This window comes from Haemaphysalis longicornis, unplaced genomic scaffold, assembly GCF_048455015.1.
Source record: "Haemaphysalis longicornis isolate Haplotype H1 unplaced genomic scaffold, Haemaphysalis longicornis Haplotype H1 scaffold_2, whole genome shotgun sequence".
Lineage (NCBI taxonomy): Eukaryota > Metazoa > Arthropoda > Arachnida > Ixodida > Ixodidae > Haemaphysalis > Haemaphysalis longicornis.
In genome coordinates this window covers 176,932,820-176,947,189 of record NW_027526295.1, presented here as the reverse complement: position 1 = coordinate 176,947,189, position 14,370 = coordinate 176,932,820, and the positions used below count along the sequence as shown (strand labels likewise).

At 48.0% G+C, this 14,370-nt stretch overlaps 1 protein-coding gene across 1 annotated transcript; it reads left to right on the top strand.

The window, feature by feature from the left end:
* The first annotated feature begins 536 nt into the window (after window positions 1-536).
* LOC144169520 (iris-like) lies at window positions 537-6,968 on the top strand. The gene is made up of 2 exons (XM_077698724.1): window positions 537-697; window positions 6,569-6,968. The coding sequence occupies exons 1-2, from the start codon at window positions 548-550 to the stop codon at window positions 6,881-6,883; spliced, it is 465 nt and encodes a 154-aa protein (XP_077554850.1). The 5' UTR covers window positions 537-547; the 3' UTR covers window positions 6,884-6,968.
* The last annotated feature ends 7,402 nt before the right edge of the window (window positions 6,969-14,370 follow it).

Genomic DNA, 14,370 nt, shown 5'->3' with positions numbered 1-14,370 from the left:
ACCCCGTGCAAAGCCGCACAATGTCAGTATCAGGTTAGAGCTGCATCAGCATTAATATTCTGAATGTGGGTAGGACATTAAGCTGCGCACTGCGTACTAGTGACTTTGGTAGCTGGTGAGGTGACCAGGAAAGGCAGGCGCCTGAAGTTGGCTCTCTTTGTGAATTGTGGACATGGACTATAAGGTTCTCAAAGTCCCATTAATAATTAATTGACTGATTTCAGGCATTTAACGACCAACTAAAGTCATATAGAGGACTTTGGTGCGCTATTTCAGCGTCTGTTTAAGCCACTGTTTAAAGGTATTCTTTATTTACCGTAGATTCGAGGGAAGCTTTCTAGTACGTGTCATGTTCGAAAATTCGTTTGCATCTGTCTTAAACCAGATGAATTTACTTTTATATTTAAATCTTTCCGAGCTTGTACCACCTGGCTATCGTGCTCTAGTTAACCGACCTGACTGCTCCGATCGGGAACTCGCACGAATGCGCATGCCTCCTAATGTAGCCACGGGGGGTGAAGGCTCTCCGCAGGACAAGAACCCAAAGATGTCCCTGGTACTTTTCCGGCCAGTGCGCATGGATGGCCTGGCGCAGCTCGAGGAGTCCCTCTCTGCGACCACCATAACGGAGACACTGTCGAAGCTGCAGGAAATTGACGACGTCGAGCTTAGCCTGCCGTTGTTCCGCGTCAAACAGGTGGGCGTAGTGTATAAGCGTATAAACTGTTAAAGAAACTGCTCGCATAGTGCGTGCGCAGAGTCAGAGAAAATGACTGCAGAAAACTTAATTTTCTAGTAAATACTAATACATTTATAGCAGATGGTATATTGTAAATAGTGAATACTAATACAGTAGACTCCCGTTAAGACAAACTCGAACGGACCGTAAACATTTGTTCGGATTAACAGAAATTCGTCTTAAGCGGAGGTTTTTTGCATTGTGGACGTTACAAGATATCAAAAATATTGTTTGTCTTAACCATAGTGTTCGTCTAAACCGGGTTCGTCTTAACGGGAGTCCACTGTATATACTAAAGGGAAATCTGTCGCTAGTGTCCAGGGGAGCCCGCTTTCAGCGAACGCGCCGTCATGTGCGGGGCAGGAACGTTCCATTTGTCCTTGGCACGGCTAATAAACCGGCTGAAAAGTTATTTGTGCTTTCAAAAAACACAATAATATTGCAAAAGATTATGTAAAGTTGTTGTATCAATGTAAAAGTGTAGCTTTGTTAGAAATTAATTCAAAGCTTGATGCGAGCCGAACGATAAAACATGTTACCCTTTTTTTTTTGTTTCTGGCTTCAGGAGCAGAAAGAAGCAATGTGACAAGCCAATCCAAGTATGAGAGGAACGCTGCTAGCTGCTATGGCGGCTGCCGTTACGGCCCACGATTTCAATGACAGATTTACCTCTATATAGTATAATTAGTATGAAACTCTATGTGGACCCGTTTCTGGCTGCTTCGCCTCGTACTACAACGATTACGGAATAACACATACGCGAGGCATTCCTGTTAAACAAAGGCAGAGCATAACTACTTAGCTAATTGCGGGAACCTTGCACGACAACTAGAACATAGTAACGTTTTAAGGTGCACTGAGGAAACTCAAGCAATTGCTGCAAAGCAGCACGTGGTCGAAACAGACCACGTGACTTAGGTTGAAGTAAACCGCCAGCCGGAGTACATGCTGCGCGTCGGTTGAGGCACTGGGGCAGAGGCGTTTTCAAGGCTTGGCAACGTCAGCCAAGGTGATCGACTAGCAATTAAAAAAATGTAGCATTTTTTAGAACCGCAGAAGCTTAGTTTGGGCAAAATTCTTGCAGAAATATTTTCTAGACATTGGCGGTTCGGGGTCTGCTTTTGTCTCAGGAGAGAATTTACGTTCTGGACACATTACTGGCGCAAAATAAAGACAGCACTACCTAGTCTATTCAAGTGTCAGAGGCAAGGGTAACACTAGATGTGGTGGTTTGCGCAACCCCAAGGCTACTGCCATTACACACTTTTCCAAATCGCATGTTTGAGGCAGGAACTTGTTCTGTGTAACAAAGTAGAAAACGAAGTCGGCACTCTGGATTTAAATACGGACTCCATGAATGGTCCGCGCCACGCCACCATTCGTACCATTTATGTACGCCTTCCGATGTCAGCGCTCCTGAAGTTGCCCATTTATTTCCTATGTATACCCTAGTACTTACCATCGCCGCATTCCGGCATTCCTTGGCGCTAAACTGAAGATTTCGGGGCTAACCCTTTCCAATTAAGCTCCATTCGAGTCCACACAGTAAGCTAACAGCAGCTGCATTGTTTGCGGCCGGTAAACCATTTTGCCAGCGCCCAAGCCACGAGCTTTCCCAAGATTCTCACCCTGCCGGCCAGAAGTGCTGATGGGGCAATCTAGCATCTTAATGCGTAACATTTTTTGCCGAGAACCCCCACATCCAGGACCATTTAAGCCCTGCATTTCCACAATAATGCAGATTTCGCAAAAGTTCTAGCAACGTAAATGGACATGAAATGTCAAAAGGTATACCGCATGGCATTTCCGCAATAATATATATTTCGCAAAAGTTTAACCTGTAATTGTTATAATTGCGTAATTGGAGCTAATTGAATGAGCGAAATTTTGAAGAACTAAACAAATAAGAAAAATATAAAATAATTACGGAAAATGGCTAACCGTGTTGCGCCCTGCATTTCCACAATAATGCACATTTCTCGAAAGTCCCAAATCTAATTGTTAGAATACCGTTAATGGAGGTAATTGGTAGAACGAAATTTTGAAAAACTAACAAATAACAAAAATATAAAAAATGTACGGAAAATGCCGAAACGCATCCCGCATGGCATTCACACAATGTAGATTTCTCGAACGTTTCACCTGCAATCGTTGTAATGGCGTAAATATGCATAATTGGTAGGACAGCATTTAGAAAAAACCAAAAATTTGGATGGAAAAAACTCGCACTAAAGACAGCCGGCATAAAAATGCTACGCTTTAGTAAATAATTCTCTGAATTTCTGCAGAATTTTTTTACTGCGGAAACAGTCTATGCCGAACCAGCATCTAGACCCCGCTGTCCTATGCCTCGAAACCCGGCGTAGACAATCACGCCGTAAATAACCAATTTCCGAGTGCTGTGAAAGCCCGTATCGCAGCAATGTTAAAAAATCCGATATCTAGGCTCAGCTAGACGGCCTCGTGGACAGCGTGCTGCACAAGTGCAATCGCATCGGCGTTTACCGGTCGGGGGTTACTCAGTTCTGAAAAGCAAGTGCGTGGAGAAAGATAATAACGACGAGGATATTGCTATTGTCAAATCGTCTTGGCAGGGGTGTTCAGATGTAGTAGTGAGTGGTCGGCGTGCGAAGAAATATTGATTTCAGCGTCAAGTTCTTCAGCGGTATGAACATCGTCACGCCTTTTAGATCACGCTTTTCACTTCCGCAAATAAGCATTTCTTCAGCCCAGAATGGTGTCATTCTTTTTGACGTTCAGGAACAAACATTCATTGTGGTTTATGTCATTGGCTCGAAATATTGGTTGGGGATTGGTTCTATTGGTTATCTAGTATTGGTTCTCTAGTCATTCACTGGGTGCAGCGCTACGTGCAGTGATTTTAAAGGGGCGCTGAAAGGCTTGGTGCTTAGATTCTCGTCAGTTTCTTGCTGCAATCATAAACATATTTTTCTGTAGTGTCTTCAGCCGCATAATTTTTTGTCGCAAGTGACAAAGCACTCCTCATAATCCTTCTCAGTTACGTCACACCAATGATCATTTTTAGTGCAAAACCCTATGTATAGCAGTCGACGGTGGTCGACCTGAAAATATTTTTACCTCCACTTTCTCGAAAAGGGTCTGTAGCTCTCTCGCAAAAATCGTGCTGAAATTGACCGCTAAGACGACTATATCATTACGGCGATTTTTATTTACTTGTAATAATTACTTAGTTTCCAGTGAAGTTGTAAACGATACAGAATTTCCGTCTACTCTCAATGCATGGCCATATACGGGTTGAGTATGACTACAGAAAACGGATGTAACTCTTGTTTAATCCAAACTATCCCGAAACAAATTACGTGTCTATTATCCGCTGAGAAGGCTCTAGGAGTACGCTGAGTTTCATCTTGTTTTCATAATTAAGTAGCTCGCGGTGAAGTTGCAAATATTGGGGGACTCCCGTCTGCTGTCTGTACATTCATGCAATTCTACGGGAGGGGCGGACAGCCCCACGTTTGTCCCCTAGAATAAAATTCTGGTGCATTAAGCTTCATTCAAAGTTTCATTCAGCTAATTAACTAAAAAGAACGCCCGATAAAAAATTACAAATAAACATATCTTCTTCCACGCAATGATGCATCTATTGATGCATCATCATGTGCATCTAATGATACATCACAGCTTGGCTGCTCGTAGTTGTTCACAGAGTGGTAGGTGTTGATGATTTCTTTAAATCCCTCGCGTTAAGTAGCAATAGCAGCTTGTGCTGTACTGGAGTAATGTTACTGTCACATTGTGAATGCGCAAGCAAAACAAAAATGCTTTGTGTGCCTTACGCACTCGTGCTCAAGGACCGCTCAATATGAACGGTTGGATATGTGTCGCGCGCCGCTAATCACTTAAGGTACTCTTATAGCGAAAGCTCTACTACGTCATATCTCCTAAGGTCATTCATCGTGTCGCGCTGACCTTGCGCCGCTGGAGCGCAAGTGTGACGTCTGGCCACGTGATCCGCTGCGAAGAGGCATCGCAGCTTCTCTCGCTCGGAGCCTCGCTGCAGCTGTATCACCTGACTAGGCGAAGGTTTAAAGGCTGCTTCGCCGGTGCTTGATCCCTCAGACTCGGCAGGGATGGCGCACCGCTACAGGAGCGTGACTGTCGCCGTAGTGACCTCAGTTTTATGAAACCACTCTATGCTCAGTCCTTGCAAAACAAAGCCAAACAGACCTTTCACTCGTGATCACTAAAATGATGTTAAAGGAGCCATGAAGAGAAAACACAAGTTTGGTTCATTCGAAAGATTGCCTCGTTAGAACCATAACGACACCACTTATAACGCAAACTTCGCTCAAATAAGCTACATAATTAGGAAAAAAGGAAATGACCATGCGACCCACCAGCTCATTTTCCGCAACAGAACCTGTGATGTCACTTGGGAATGCTCTGCGATTGGCGGAGGCCGGCAAAAGCAAACGCATGTTAGGCAGGGCTTACAGCTTGCATAGCGAGCTAAATGCCCGTGAAACATACAACACATTCTTTTTATGACAAAGAACGGTGGAGTAAACGGTTGAAGGTCCGAACGAACTCGCAAGCGTGTGCGCCAATGCGTACGAAACTAGCGCGCCGGCCGAGCTCGACATCTCGCCGTCGCGCAGACGAATTTTCGGGTTCGAGGCTCTTCGGGGCCAACAAACCGTTCCAGCACGCACAGCCGCGACCTTGCTTCGTATCGTAATCCCTTCACAGGAAGTTGGCCGTCATATCGCCAACCAGCAAAGGTAAAAATAGAAACGAGGGGAGTAAGGAACAGCAAGAAGCGACGAGATAGTGCCAGTCGTCGCGTAAGTTTCGAATGGTGTTGGCTTGCTGCTGTCGTTACGAGCTCGTTTCCAGTTTACAACCACTGAAAACTTCAGTTTGTTCAGTTACGGCAGGGACCCTTACGTTAGCTCACTCCTGGGACATGCTGGCGCTCGTCGCCGACTTCGTCAAATCGCTCTGACCTTGGGGAAAAAAATGCCGTAAACACCGCGCATTGACGCTCGTATCTTTCTGGTCGAAGCAGAGAGCTCGCGCGAACGGCTTTCCATACACGACACCGGCCAACTGGCATAAGTGATACTGCTACTGAAATTGAACTATTATTAACCGTAATCAAAATACGGCACATACGTACCAGTCTATATTCGTCCGTCGCGACGGGGCTGACGAGGCAGCGGTGCCGACGGCTGGGCGTTCGTCTGTTGTGGCTATGCGGAATGGTCGCTTTCCCATCCACCGCGTATCCCACAACTCTTGCCGCTCGTGCACTTAGAAGCATTGAGCGTTTTTGTGGTGTGAGGTTGTTAAATGCAAACCCGAGCTCCTCGGCGAGAGTTTTGTTCTCCGGATCAGGCGATTCCATGACTAGGGCTGCGGGTGCACTAGGTTTTACTAGTATTTTTAAAATGGCCGCCGTCTCGATCGACTCCCGCGTGTGGGTGCTATATGGAGTCGACATACTAAGTACCTGTTTCATGGACCGGCTCTATGACGCCATTGTACACGTCACGGAATGATCAATTTTAGCGGGAGATTTAAAATTTTGGGTTAAATTGCCTTATTTCTCAGTGAATAAAGCATCATTTGCTTCCGGGAAAGCGCTTGGGGTACTATGAAACACCTAATCTTTCGAATAAAACAAACTTTTGTTTTCTCTTCATGGCTCCTTTAAACTTGACCCAATTCTTTATTCATTACGAAGCAGGAGGGGTGGAAGGCTTCAGGGCAGTCAAATGCCCTAACAGGCGTGCACGCGGCTGCCCACTCTCTTATCATGTTGTCTTTCTCCGTGCAACACTGCAGGTTATCGACTTGAAGCGCATCACTGCTGAACTGGGTTTCGAAGAGTGGAACACGGACAAAGTGGTGTCCTGTGCGCCCAGCGGGTCCCAGCTCCTGCCGGTGAGCGAGGCGAGGCACGCAGCAGCGTTCCGGGTGTGCACCAAGAGCGGACCTCCCGGCGCTAACTCCCCTTCCAAGGTCGCAGGACAGGAGTCCAAGAAGAAGGGACGCGCCAAGAATAGCTTCACCATCGATCGGCCCTTCGTCTTCCTTGTTACGTGCCGCGACCCCGACGTGGTCATACTACTGGGTTCCGTCAAGAGTGCAGACTGGTAGAACGCGCGGCCGATGCGATAATCGCCGCCTGTATTCTCCGCAGCGAACCTGAAGGACGTCGCGAGAAACCAGTAACTTATAAATAAATAAAATACGATTCACGAATGTAAACGAAAGTCATGTTCTGTTTCTTGTCGTGGTTAACGGACACAGCGCCGACAGAGGAGGTAAACAGGCCGCGGTTATTGGCAAACGCACCGCTTTACCAGTGCTCTTAAAACTACGTCAAACACATTTAAGACCAAAACCCAAAATCTCTGTTTGAAGCACGCAAGTTGTGAGGAGCAGAAAATAGGTGAGCCAGCAAAATTTTAAAACATTGTTTGAGCTGGGGATCCCACCTCGTTGGCGCAGGTCTGTGGCGCCTCCTATGACTTCCAGAGATTTGATTACGCATGTCCCAGTACAAACTGCCTACGGCACTTCGGGTTGGGGGCGCGGTAAAGTTTGGGGCACGACCGGCTTTACATATGGCGACCTGCCCATTGCAACCACCGACAGTGGGAGCCGGCGTGCCGAAAAATTGAAGAGTAAGGACGACGCGCTCCGTCAGGTGAAGCTAAGTTCAATCCCCGAACGCGCCAGCTGAATTCGCTTCGCTCGCCGTGGGGCAGTCGAATGCTTACATAAAAAGTAACGGTCATACCAAAAAATTCCGAGTTTACAGATCGCTACCTATAAAACCAACCAGCAAGAATAATTCGCGGTTAAGTCTGGAACCGTTTCATAATCCCGCTAACGGCAACGGACACAAGTAAACCAGGCCGATGTTGCTTTTGTTAGTTTCGAATCTATTATTGCTGAACGAAGCGAGCCTGGGGAAACACGCCTCCTCTCACTTTTTCTCTGCCTCTCTCCGGCGATACTAGGGGCGCGCATGCGCGTGATAACCATCCCCCCTGGCAATAACGGTCACCGCCGCCACCGCGCTGCAGAGCCGCCGGGCGAACGCGCGCGTCTTGTGGAAGGTTCCTCATGTGTGCTTTCTCACACATTACGGTGCAGAAAATAGACGCCAAGAACACCAAGGCGACTCGCAACAAGAAGTCTTTTTGCATCGTGGTACCCTAAAGGTGAGAAACTTGTTCGCCTTCCGTGAAGCTGAGCTGAAGAATCGGACTTGTGTCGTGCGTGCGCTGCGCTTGACAACTCTTGAATTGTGCATCAGGGCTTGTCGCCGCAAGTCGCGTTCGCGCACTTTGGCGCGAATAAAGTGTTCAAGGGCGATTTGAGCTGGCGTATTTACTGCCCAAGTGGCGTACACTGGCCTGGACTGGCTGGGTTAGCTCGTGTGCTGCGCGCCGGTCGAGGCCAACGGAGGCGGCGGTGGCCGCGCGAGGAGGGAGAGCGGGGGGCAGATTTTAAGGCCTGAAGAGGGCACGGATGTCATTCTCTCCCTATCCACTGTGCCTCCTCGCGTGGTTGTCATGACAATCACAACGCTTCCAAGGCCAACATGGCGGTGGCGTTGCCATAGTAATTACTACGCACCATAGAGATAATGTGGCGCAGTACCAAAATTAGGCCGGCCGCAGGGTTGAAGTCCAAGAGACCGCCTCCCGAGTAAACCACTCAGCTACCACATCCGCCTGCTTGACTGGCCTTCTTTATTTCGAGCATTTTCGTTCATTTAAACATGCGGAAAATTTCTCGACTTTCCCTTTAACCTCGAGCTTTCTTTTGACGTTCAGCTCGTCTCTGCACGTGCAACTTTTACAGGGAAAGCTCGAATTTGTATAAACACCCCAACGGGGACGTTCTTTCAGTGGAAACGCCGGCATTCTTGCGGGAAAACAATGTTTCTCCAGCGAAGGGAGCACTAATCAACGGCAACCTTTTCAGCGATTGCGGCGATTCCACCCTAACTGAAGCGCCACGTGTCTAGGAGCTCCGTCAAGTTAGCTTAGAAGCCCAAGAAATGGTAAACGTGCGTGTGACAGCCGTCCCCGATCAATGCTTGCGGTGGGAACCATCGTTATATTCGGGATATCTTTTTGAGTCACTGCCCCGTACCGAAGCGATCAGAACCTGGAGAAAACAAATTGCCTTTACCGTGTGCCTTCCGGGCTTCCTCATGTGTACGCAACAAATACAACCGCGTACGATATGAAGCGATATGGAAGTATGACGCACGTAATGCAGGATCTTTCGGCACATTTTTTTCACGAAAGCTGTTTTCTTGGCTAGGTTTGTTGCCGAGCCTCCTGCCTAAGTCAACCCTAACGTACAACCTCGCTATCCGACTCACTGCAGCTACTTTTTCGAGAATAACTGCTGCTGCTGCTATACTGTCTCCACATAAGCTGAAGACCAACCAAGAACGCGCGGAAAATCCCTGACGCACACTTTTTTTTTTTTTTAAAGATAAGCTTTGTACCTCTACCTTCAAGGGTTCTTTCGCGACCGTTGGTGCCAACAGAAAATTCCCGCAAACAAATAAAAGAAGTTACTGGTGCCGCCAGGAATCGAACCTGAACTAATACAGAAACGGAGGAAGAGCCCGATGTTTACCGATTGAGCTACGAGCGCACGCAAAGAAGGGGGAAACAGACGGTGTACTTACTGAGCACAGCTGCGGGTTTACCCCATGCGCTCTCCCTCAATGCAACGTGATAGCGTCCCGCGACGTCTCGCGTCGCTGTGCGCTCCACCCAGGGCACGTGTAGCGGCCGTGTGCGTGCCTCGCGTATGCGCTAGGAGTTAGTAAAAATTAAAGGAACCGCACACCAACGCGAGGCATCTCACTTCTCCTCTGTCTCTGCCGCCGATCTCGTCGCCTCCGTCGGCTGCGGAAGAGACGGAGGAGAAGTAAGATCGTCTAACACCGTGTTTGAGCTTCCTTTAATTTTATACAAAAAATGTTTCCACTCATGTGCTTCACCTATACAATTCAATCAACCAATACTATTCATGGATCATGCATTCCCATAACCTTAGCGAAGAATATCTCTTTGAAGTAATAAAGGGTGTGGTAAAGTACATTAAACTTGTCTGGTTTCACACTCTTTGTAGAGCCATGTGCGTGAATTCAAGTGACGTCGCACGGGTAATCGTTGTGGGCGTCGTTTGCAGCTTTGCTTTCCAACAATCTGCACAAGGTGGATTGGCGCGCTTTTGTTTTTGGTATACTTGTGCTATGCGTCGTAAGCTAACGGGAATTGACCGCACGCCGAGTGTATTTTCCTGTTTTTCGTTCCTCTTTTTATGCAATACGTGAAACAGTGCGCGCTCCTTTCTGTTAATATTATCTGTTCCATGCCATCAAACGAACGCGTATTAGCAGCTGCGGACAATTTTTCGCGGACGATATCCGGGTGGGTGCGCGTTAGCCGGACGCCGTCCGGGTGCGTGCTTTCCCCACCCTAGCCATGGAACAATTTCGCGTCAAAAAACTCTTAATTCAGCACACCCTCGAGCCAGCAGAAGGTGTCCACTTCCCTCAATCTGAATCGGCAAAGAGTGACCACAACTGAGCGAGAGAAAGACCACCTAACAACGATGGCAGGCCGAGCAAACGCGTATACAGCGGAGAAATGATAATGATCATCATCATCACCATGATGATGATGATGATGATGATGATGATTGTGATGATGATTTAGCGGCTTCCTCTTTGTAACGGAGTGGCGTTGTACAGCGGCCTCTGTCGCAACGCCACTGTACAGTCACCTCGCCAAAAAATACAAACAAAATAAACGAAAAATATAATGAAAATAAAAAGAAAATACTTTTACGAATTTTTTGTGCTAGTCTGACTTCTTTGTTCGCATGTCTTCCCAGATTGTTCTCTGCTCGTTTCCCACCAACATTCTAACCTTCTCTTAATAACCTCTACTGCTGTCCAATTCACTTTTCCGCTGACTTTAAAACCAAGGGCCTCCGGAAACTGGTTGGCTCCCTCACTCAGGACTGGACGGATACTTTTGCACTCCGTTACAATATGTCGCATGGTTTTTGGCTCCTTGACGCAGCCTGCGCGTAGTTCTTCCTGTGCCGGCTTGCGGAGAGGCGTTTTCATCCGCAAGCGACCCGCCCGGGCTTCAAAAAGCAATGCACTACCTTTGGTATTATCGAAGTATTTTTCCCTTGTGATCTCCTGCTTCCCGATCCTGTAGATATCTAAGGACTTCTTCGCATCCATCCTCTTTTTCCAGTTGTCTCTGACTCTTTCACTTCATTTTTTATTGCATTCGTCGTTTCCCCTGCACTTCCAGGTTTCATAGACTTTGTCCTGCGCCTTCTCGTTCTTTTCCTCCACTGTGTGTCCACGCTTTTCATGTAGAGATACCGTAACACTTTGGCCGCCCATCTCTGGTCATCACTATTGCTAAGTCGTTCTTCAAAACATGTTTTGCTCTGTGCTTCCTTTTGTCACTTCGAAGGATTCCCATCCCATGTCTCCCTGCACTGCCTCATTTGTTGTTTTACTGTGTGCTCTTAATGCCAATCGACCTAACGCCCTCTGATTTACTTCTAGCCCTGATTGAATCTCTGATTTGACACACGCTACTGCGTTTGAAAGGGTGAGTGCTGGCACCATCACTCCCTTCCAGATTCCTCTCACTACTTCATATCTGTTATATCGCCACAGTGATCTATGCTTCGGGATGGAGGCGTTTCTTTTGCCTTTGATTCTTAAAGGTGCCATGAAGACAAAACATAAGTTTGGTTCGTTCAAAAGATTGCCTCGTTAGAATCATACTGACAGCACTTGTAACATAAACCTCGCTCAAATAAGCTATATAAACAGGAAAAAAAGGAATGGCCATGCGACCCACTAGCTCATTTCCCGCAACAGAACCTATGATGTCATACCAGACTGCTCTGCGATAGGCGGAGGCCGGCAAAAGCAAACGCGAATTAGGCAGAGCTTATAAGCTTGCCGAACAAGTTATTTGCTCCTAAATGTAATGCATATCCAGTTTACAGCAGCAAGAATGGTGCGGTAAACAGCAAAAGTTACGGAAATACACGTAAACATAGAAGTAGCGATGCGCAGTGGTGTTGGTACTGGGCGCACTATGCTTGTATTAGCTGCACAGCAGTCCGACGCTTTGAAGTTGTGTTATACGCGTTGGCCGATTGGTGTAAGCGACGTTGCCTTGCGTCACCCTGTTTGTCAAGTATACCCCCTGTTTCACGAATCGATTACTTTCTACCGTAATAAAAACATGCCAGGTGTAAGTACGGTCAAAAGAAAACTCCCACCTCCCCTCGCGGGAACCCCTGTGTAGATGCGATGCATAGGCGGAGCGGCGAAGGGACCGCGTTTTATAGCGCGCATAACGTTGAGGGGACTGCGTAAGCCGGTCCCAGTCGATGACGACGTTGGCGTACTTGTAAAGCGGCGTGGACTCTAGGTGTTTGAGCCAAGCGTGGATGTTGCTTCGCCGGAGAACGGCACACCGGTTATATGCGCAGCGCGCCCGAAGGAGAGGAAACCGCGGAAGAGAGAGTACTGCACATGCGCCGGCCCCAGCGCGTCTGCCGCGGCTATGACGCAACGTGCCGCGGCTATGACGCAACACAATCCAACGCAATCCAGTTTAATCCAATCCAATCCAAATCCAAGCCAAGCCAATCCAATCCAATCCAATCCAATCTCATCCAATCCAATGCTCCTCGCGAGAGAGTGTTCGCTATCGGAGAGGAGAGGGGGTGAGCGGCGGAGAGCACAGCTGTCGCGGCGAGGAGAATGGGGGAGGGGCGGACAACGCCGACGACGACGACGACGACGCCGGAGGGACAAGGCGAGTGAATCAAATGCTCTGCATCTAAAAACAAAGCAACGGCGGAGTGCAGAGTATGCTAGCGCCATCGGAAGGTTTGACGGTAAGCAGGGCTGCAGAGCCCAATGGCGCAGTGGAAGTTCTTAAGTATACGCGCCGTTATGACTTCATTGTAGGCGTCACCAAAACACACGATTTGGCGGGAGAATCAAAATTTTAACCTAAATTGATTAATGTCTCAGTAAATACAGCTTCATTTGCTGCCACGCAAGACTGGGGACACTATAAAACACTAAATCTTTCCAATAAAACAAACTTGTATTTTGTCTTCATGGCTCCTTTAAATGCTCCTCATGAGTTTTTAGATCCGCCTGACCTTCGTTTATCCATATGCCCAGATATTTGTATTCCATTACCCGCGGTATTGCTGCTTGTTGAACGAATACCGATTCGTTACGGGCATTGTTATTAAAAACCAGAGCTCCCTACTTTGCTGTGCTAAACTCTAACCCTAGTTCAGTGGCTTCTTCCCCGCAGATATCTGTGAGCCGTTGCAGACACTGTTTGCGATCGGCTAGTAGTACTATGTCATCTGCATTTACCAGTCCCGGGATATGTTGTTCCACTTCCTGCCCTTAGCGAAATTAGGATTACATGTAGCGCCAGCCGTTGCGGTGGCGTCAGAAAGAACTAAAAAATACCAAACAAGCAATAACGAATTCGCCACTACCCGCCGCATGGCTCAGTGGCTTACGCGTTGTGCCGCTGAGCACGAGGACGCGGGTTCGGTTCCCGGCCGCGGCGGCCGCTTTTCTGACGGAGGCGAAAAGCAAAAACGCCGGTATGTTCGAGATTTCGGCGCACGTTAAAAATCCCGACGTGGTAAAAATTAATCCGTAGCCCTCCATTACGGCGCGCCTCAACGCCTGCGTTGCGTCGGCGCGTTAAACCCTACAATCAATGGCACTCAAATTCGACACGCCGAATCGGCGCGCATGGGCAGGTCGATATATCTATAAAGCCGGTCGGGGTATGGGGTGACTGGGATTTGTGGCGCCTCGATTTCCGAAAGTGCTCCGCAGCCTACTCCTGATACTTCATTTCACTGCGTCGTCCACAGCTGATAGCCTGGGTGTTCAGCAAATGAGTGGTAGAAATCTTCTATTCAGCCTTCTTGAAGGCCAGCCGAGAAGAGGATCAGCAATAAAGGGGACCGAAATGAGCTCGTTGAGATAAATAATTTGATAAGGTCCGCTAGACTGGACATAATATAAATGTACGCCTAAGGGAACATCACTTCTTTTATGGGAGGCCATACACGCACTTGGCCTTGCACTGTGCTCAATGTGGTTGCGAACCAGGCGTTTACGTTACTGAAGTGATTTTAAGCACCACGATCGCGCAGGAGAGCTTGAAAAAGCGTTTCACACTGACACAAGAGATTCTCGATGTGTTCGCCACCCCTCACATGACATTTCTGACAAGGACCCGCCGCAGTGGCTCAGTGGCTAAGGCGCTGCGCTATGAGCACGAGGACGCGGGTTCGATTCCCGGCCGCGGCGGCCGCTTTTCTATTGGAGGCGAAAAAGCAAAAACGCCCGTGTGTACGAGATTTCGACGCACGTTAAAGATCCCCAGTTGGTCAAAATTAATCCGGAGCCCTCCACTACGACGCGCCTGATCGCCTGCGTTGCGTCGGCGTGATAAACCCTAAAATCAATCAATCAATTTCTGACAAGGAAGTGTCACTTAGCAACC

What these genes read in the sequence shown, in the direction of transcription:
- LOC144169520 (XM_077698724.1), top strand. Translation starts at nt 548, where the DNA reads ATGTCCCTGGTACTTTTCCGGCCAGTGCGCATGGATGGCCTGGCGCAG. An exon ending in CGTTGTTCCGCGTCAAACAG is followed by an intron (nt 698 to 6,568) that starts GTGGGCGTAGTG and finishes GCAACACTGCAG; the next exon opens with GTTATCGACTTGAAGCGCAT.